Raw genomic sequence first — 7,835 nt, 5'->3', positions numbered from 1 at the left:
TATTTAAAATATCTACAAATATATCTAAAAAAGATATATTATTTTATATTGTATGAACATTTATTACAATTATTTTATAAATATTTATATAAATATATTTTTATAATTTAAAATAAATACTTTTAAGATTAAGACTAAATGTTTTCAGTCTTCCAGTAATTTATATTGATAGATAATATAAAATAAAACACTTATTAACATTATTTTATATAATGCAAAATAAATACATTTAAGAAGATTAAGATTTCAAAAAATGTTATAATATTAAAATGAAGCTTTGTTTTGTTATATAAATATTGTTTATTTGCATGCCATGTGACCTTGAAGAACCATGAATGTGCTGTTGAATTATTGCAATATTAACTTAAAATCTCAGAGGGACTTCTAAGAAATATTTAGGTCAAAGGGCTGACAAAAATGTTTGGGAATCTTTGGTATAAGTCATATAAAAAGTTTTTTTCCCTCGCAGCGGGCCAGCAGGGCCTTTCTGTGGCCTTTGACCTTGCGACGCACAGAGGTTACGACTCGGATAATCCCAGAGTTCATGGGGATGTGGGAATGGCAGGTGTAGCTATCGACACCGTAGAGGACACCAAACTGCTGTTCGACGGCATCCCGCTGGAGAAGATGTCGGTATCCATGACAATGAATGGAGCTGTCATTCCCATTCTAGCCATGTTCATCGTGACCGGAGATGAGCAAGGTGTGGCCAAGGAGAAGCTGACAGGCACCATCCAGAACGACATCCTCAAAGAGTTCATGGTGCGAAACACCTACATTTTCCCTCCAGAGCCATCAATGCACGCCATCGCCGATATCTTCGCCTACACCTCAAAGGTACGGCTTGAGTGACATGACTTTATATGTAATTCAGTCTACTGTCCGTTGTTTTTATAGTACTATTACAGTGCTATTAAAAATTCTTCAAACTACTTTTTATTTTTAATTGCTTCTTTTTTTCTATGAACTTTAAAACCTACTTTTTTATAAACATACCTTTTAAGAAGATTAAGACAAAATGTTTTTAATCTTCCCGTGACTTATATTAATAGAGTATTCATCATCCTTGCATATGTGCTTTTCACAGCCTTGTAGTTTTGACCATTTTTGTTGATTCAATATTCAGACGGTATCTGACCTCTACACATTGTTTTTTTTCCCTTATAGAATATGCCCAAGTTTAATTCTATTTCCATCAGTGGATACCACATACAGGAAGCTGGTGCTGATGCCATACTGGAGTTGGCTTACACTATTGCCAATGGACTGGAGTACTGCAGGACCGGACTGAAGGCTGGACTCACCATCGATGAGTTCGCTCCCAGGTTAGCTTGAAAATTCAGTGACATTTCTTTTTATCTCTTTACTTTGTCAATTCCATATTCTTCTTAATAATAATAATAATAATAATAATGCATGGTAATGGTTTGTGGCAATAATTATGATGATTAAATAATTAATAATAATAATAATAATTATTATTAATATGAATATATTTGAATAATTTCATTAATACATGTTTGAATGACTACATTTTTGCTAACGTAATTAGCAATGTAATAATATATTAAATAATTAAATAATATTTAAATTATTAATATTATTAATAATAACAAACAATAATAAGAATGAATACATGTTAAATTATATATTATTACACAATACACATTAAGCAATAATTATAATCATATTTGATAAATAATGAATACTACTACTACTACTAATAATAGAAAAGCATTTTAATAATTCATCTATTTTATTTTTATTGTATTCATTTTTTAAAATAAAAATTATATTAAATAGTTTTGATTGTATAACTGTTGTTATTATGATTAATCTTATTGCTACTAATACTAAATAAGAGTACATTATTTCTTTAATTCTTATTTAATGCTTATTTATTAATAGATGATAATTATTATATTAATTAATGTATGATAATCTTACACTCTACATATTTATAGATGATAATAATATGTAGAATAAAATATTATTATTGCACCACCACTACTACTACTACTACTGCTAATAATATAAAAATGCGTATTAAAATGTACTGAATGTAATAAATATTATTGTTATTATTAATAATATTATTTATTTATATTACTACTATTACATACAGTGCTGCTTGAAAGTTTGTGAAACCCTTATGAAATTTTCAATATTTCTGCATAAATATGACCCAAAACATCATCAGATTTTCACACAAGCCCTAAAAGTAGACAAAGAGAACCCAATCAAACAAAGGAGACAAAAATATATACTTTGCCATTTATTTATTGAGAAAAATGATCCAGGGTTAAATATTTGTGAGTGGCAAAAGTATGTGAATCTTTGCATTCAGTATCTGGTGTGACCCCCTTTTGCAGCAATAACTGCAGCTAAACGTTTCTTGTAACTGCTGATCAGTCCTGCACAACGGCTTGTAGGAATTTTAGCTCATTCCTCAGTACAAAACCACATCAACTCTGTGATGTTGGTGGGTTTCCTCATATGAACTGCTTGCTTTAGGTCCTTCCACAAAATTTCGTCCACAAAACATTTCTCCAGTAGCCCTCTGGCTTGTCCACGGGATCTTTAGCAAACTGCAGATGGGCAGCAATGTTCTTTTTGGAGAGCAGGGGCTTTCTCCTTGCAACTCTGCCATGCCCACTATGGTTGTTCCGTGTTCTCCTGATGATGGGCTCATAAACATTAACATTAGCCAATGTGAGAGAGGCCTTTAGTTGCTTAGAAGTTACCCTGGGGTCCTTTGCAACCTATTAATATAATAGTATTGCAGACTATTACACGTCTTGCTTTCGGAGGGATCTTTGTCGGTCGACCACTCCTTAAACGTTTCTTGTAACTGCTGATCAGTCCTGCACAACGGCTTGTAGGAATTTTAGCTCATTCCTCAGTACAAAACCACATCAACTCTGTGGTGATGGTGGGTTTCCTCATATGAACTGCTTGCTTTAGCTCCTTCCACAAAATTTCAATTGGATTAAGGTCCAGACTTTGACTCAGACATTCCAAAACATTAACTTTGTTCTTCTTTAACCAGTCTTTGGTAGAACGACTTGTGTGCTTGGGATCGTTGTCTTGCTGCATGACCCACTTTCTCTTGAGATTCAGTTCTCGGACAGATGCCCTGACATTTTCCTTCAGAATTTGCTGGTATAATTCAGAATTCATTGTTCCATCAATGATGGCAAGCCGTCCTGGCCCAGATGCAGCAAAACAGGCCCAAACCATAATACTATCACTGTGTTTTACAGATGGGATAAGGTTCTTATGCTGGAATGTAGTGTTTTCTTTCTCCAAACATAACGTTTCTCATTTAAACCAAAAAGTTCTGTTGTGGTCTCATCCGTCCACAAAACATTTCTCCAGTAGCCCTCTGGCTTGTCCACGGGGTGGAGGGATCTTTGTCGGTCGACCACTCCTGGGGAGGGAACCAGTGGTCTTGAATTTCCTTTTTTTGTACACAATCTGTCTGACTGTGGATTGGTGGAGTCCAAACTCTTTAGAGAATGAATACATTGTTTCTAATTATTTAAATTATTTTTATATTAATAATAAATTTTAAATATAATAATGATAATTCGAATAATAATTTAGAATAACAGTTGATATATTTGGTTTTCTATAGGTTTCATATACAGTATGAAGACATGAAGAGTGATTATTATGCATGATCTCTTTTTAGGTTGTCATTCTTCTGGGGGATAGGCATGAATTTTTATATGGAAATAGCGAAGCTGAGGGCAGCACGGCGATTGTGGGCGTCATTTATCAAAGAGAAGTTCCAACCCAAGAACTCCAAATCCCTCCTACTGAGAACTCACTGTCAGACATCAGGATGGTCCCTCACTGAGCAGGTAACATTCATTCACAGCTCCAGAACCGCCTGCTGAACTCTTAACTGTTCATGCCTGCTTTTTTGTCAAATTAAACCAGCTGTGGTGCAATAAAGTGTAAAACTGTTGCATGCAAATCCATGTATTATTCGTTCATTCGTTTTTTTATTTAATATTGAAAGTAAAAAAATTAGAAAACGGCTCCTTTTTCGTTTTTTTAAAAAAGAAAAACGAGAATTCAGCTTAAATTTTTGTTTTTCGTTCAGGGGTAGAAAAATGAATAAACAGCTTGAATATTCGATTTCTACACGTGGGCTGGAATTAAACGAAGATCAAACCGTGCCGTCATCAGTTCTTCCGCAGTATCACCGCAGAATAATAGAGAACAACAGATATTAAATAGCCTACTGTTAGAGTTTTATAATGTAGTCTTGTGTTTTATTAAAATTGATATCTCAAAAGGATATGCACTTGTGTGCGGCGAGCTGCTGCGCACTTGCACATAGGACTGCAACGCAAGATTTTCATAAAATATAATAACTTGCCATTTCGGTTTGTTTCTCACCAAACCCTCAGTATACCTTCAGAATATATATACAAAGTTTCCCATTGACTTTGTATTGTGGGAAGCTGCCTCCTTGTCATTTCTGACTTATAACAAAAAACATAATATCTAAAAGCTGCTATGTGACAAGGTGTACAGTAAACAAGCTAAAAAACCCAGAACTACGTTTTTATAAGCTGTCGACCAAAAAAATGAGCGTTTAAGGACACAAAAGTAGAGCGCGAACGTGTCACATTACTCTGAGAACCACGCCCACTGGAGGGAAACGTAATCGTAATCGGCGACAGGAAACATTCATTATTTTTAACCATGTCAAAGGATTATTTCACCACCAGATCTGGGTCAGTGCCGCCACACGCTCGCGTCATGATACTGTCGTGAACGCGCGTCCACAAGTGACGCAGTAAAAATGTGGAAAAAAGTAGTTATTTTAGTTTTCTTTGCGCAAAAAAGTATTCTCGTAGCTTCGTAACTTTACAGTTGAACCACTGATGTCACACGGACTACTTTGTCGATCATCTTGGTACTTTTCTGGACCTTGAACGTGGTAGTTACCTTGCTGTCTATGGGAGGGTCAGAGAGCCCTCAGATTTCATCAAAAATATCTTAAATTGTGTTCCGAAGATGAACGAAGGTCTTACGGGTTTGGAACAACACAAGGGTGAGTAATTAATGACAGAATTTTCATTTTTGGGTGAACTAACCCTTTAAATTTCTGTGATATCATGCTGGGTAACCACATCCACAGTGAAATATCATTTCTCTAAAATGCTTCTGTATTTTAAACAAATTATGTTCTGATTAAATGTACCTCATCTGCCCTGCAGGACCCTTACAACAATGTGATCCGTACCGTGATCGAGGCCATGGCTGCAGTATTTGGCGGCACACAGTCTCTGCACACAAACTCTTTTGACGAAGCTCTGGGTCTGCCCACCGTCAAGAGCGCCCGCATCGCCCGCAATACACAGATCATTATCCAGGAGGAGTCGGGCATCCCGAAGGTGGCTGACCCCTGGGGTGGGTCCTACATGATGGAGGCCCTCACCGAAGACGTGTACAACTCCGCGCTCAAGGTTCGTGCTATAGAGAACCACTCGTTATAAACCTTCTCTAACTTACAGATATATATATCTGTGGGTTTCTAGTTTTGTGTGCAAAATGAAATTCTCAAGGTTCGTGCTATAGAGAACCACTCGCTATAAACCTTCTCTAACTTACAGATATATATCTGTGGGTTTCTAGTTTTGTGTGCAAAATGAAATGTAATTAAAATCTGTTAATGAATTTGTCCCCCTCACATTTCTACATAACGCTTGATTATAGATCTATAATTAAACACTTGATATGTCTTAAAAGCACATAATGAAATGATTAATGACAACACACACAGACTGTGGAAATTTTGGCTGATACATATTTTTATGTTATGGCTGATATCTGATATAGCCAATCTATACTGTTATAAGAATATTATTACTATATAATTGCTATAATTAATAATATGAAATAATAATTAAAATAAATAATACATTTGGTGGATGGCTGATATGGCCAATATAGAGTAAAATTATTATTATTATAAATTTTATAATTATTATACATGCATGTTAAATATTACATAATACACATTAAATAATAATGATAATAAAATAATTGATACTTTTAATTATAATGATGACAGAAGTACATATTAATAATTCATCTGTTTTATTGTTTTATTAATACAGTTTTAATTAAATCTGCAGAACTGCTTTACATCTGAAATTGAATTTGTTTCGTGATTAGTGAATTTTGCAACATTAACATTTGTTATTTTCCTGTTTATTACTCTTTTATTATGCTTTAAAACAATCTGCATTGTATTCTAAGCACTATATAAATAAATGTGACTTGACTTAATACATTTTATTAAATAATACTTCTTTTTTTAAATTGTATAAATGTTATTATTATTGCATAAATTCAAATAATTCATTAGTTAATGCTAAATTATAAATTAATGCTATTTAATATTATTCTTATTCTTAATTGAATGACGGCCATATCAGTTATCTGTCATAAAATAAAAATAATTCTTCGATTTATAAAAATAAGTAGCTGCATAAAATAAGCCTTGATAGTCCTAGTCCGACGCACTCGGATTTGTTTCTTAGTGGCTAGAAATATCTGTGATATTTGTGTGTGTTTACCTGAGTTCTGTTCTCTTTGTGACTTGTTTAGTTCATCACTGAGATTGAGGAAATGGGAGGTATGGCTCGCGCTGTGGCCGAGGGGATTCCCAAACTGCGCATCGAGGAATGTGCCGCTCGCAGACAAGCGCGCATTGATTCAGGTACCATAGCAAAACTCTCATATACACATGCCTGAATACATGATTACAGGCCAGGACATGTGACTAATGTCCCATTTAACTAAAGTGCGACTTCAGAAACCTCCATGACTAATGGAAGTGGTCTAGACTAGTCACATGCATAAAAAAAAACACGTATAAACTCACATGAGAGGGTTGCGTTTGCTTGAATAGGCAATTGACATACAAGTTGCGCTTACGCTTCAATCTACTTGAATGGAAAAAGCCTTGGCCTAAAACTTTCACGACATGTGCATTCTAGAGTAAATGCAGCCTCTGTCAAAAAGACAGTTAACTCTTTTAAATATTTTTTTTTTTAAAGAGGCATATCTCTTCCTCCTTATACTGTCTCTGCTTGAGCAAAGCACCAATCCTTACAGTAAGCTAGGTTAGCAATGACATTGTAACAGTTACATGGAGTGATTGATGCATCTGATGATTGAATCTGAATGGAGGTACTCAAACTGTAAGGGTCCTGGGATTTACAGAGAGGTTGTTGAGGTGACTTCTCCTCTTCTTTAGGTATAAATAAATAAGGAGCTGTTCTCAGGTGAGTGCATGTTGAGGCAGAGTCACATAACAGTCCTCTCGCCTGCTGTGGAGACATCAATCAATCAGTCAAGCGAAAACTGAGGCTTTTCTGAGCCAGACCACATGTCCTCTGTACTCTCTTTGATAGAAGCACTGACGAGCTTTCCATGGAATATCAGCAACCTTTGGAGAGGCTTTTGAATGTAGGGTGTGTTTTAGGGTGGCATCTGTTCATTTTGAAGTCAGGAGCAGTATTACAACCTGTCTCGAAAGTAATGTGACTTGTTATCAGTCTTGTCAGTTTGATTCGATTTCTGAAAATGCATTGGAACACAATTGCCTGGAAAGAATTCAGCCTGTCAACCTGTCAAGTGAGGGACCAACATAGAAATACATACCAAATTACAGGGAAATTGAAAATTGAAAAGAAGTGATGGAAACTGAACTTATCACACACACACACACTCACACACATATATACACTACCATTCAAAAGTTTGGGATCAGTAAGACTTGTAATGTTTTTTAAAGAAGTCTCTTA

The 7,835-nt window shown here is 35.0% G+C and overlaps 1 protein-coding gene across 2 annotated transcripts in view; it reads left to right on the top strand.

Moving 5' to 3' along the window:
- Positions 1 to 7,835, top strand: part of LOC107726528 (methylmalonyl-CoA mutase, mitochondrial-like) — a 31,252-nt gene that overhangs the window by 2,544 nt on the left and 20,873 nt on the right. For both annotated transcript variants that reach the window (XM_016536150.1, XM_016536151.1), the window contains exons 3-7: positions 470 to 837; positions 1,168 to 1,325; positions 3,695 to 3,866; positions 5,238 to 5,486; positions 6,634 to 6,745. In XM_016536150.1, the coding sequence (XP_016391636.1) occupies positions 470 to 837; positions 1,168 to 1,325; positions 3,695 to 3,866; positions 5,238 to 5,486; positions 6,634 to 6,745 (1,059 nt within the window). The remainder of the gene's footprint in view (positions 1 to 469; positions 838 to 1,167; positions 1,326 to 3,694; positions 3,867 to 5,237; positions 5,487 to 6,633; positions 6,746 to 7,835) is intronic.

This window comes from Sinocyclocheilus rhinocerous, unplaced genomic scaffold (assembly GCF_001515625.1).
Source record: "Sinocyclocheilus rhinocerous isolate Xijiao unplaced genomic scaffold, SAMN03320098_v1.1 scaffold906, whole genome shotgun sequence".
Lineage (NCBI taxonomy): Eukaryota > Metazoa > Chordata > Actinopteri > Cypriniformes > Cyprinidae > Sinocyclocheilus > Sinocyclocheilus rhinocerous.
This window is presented reverse-complemented; position numbering and strand designations above follow the sequence as displayed.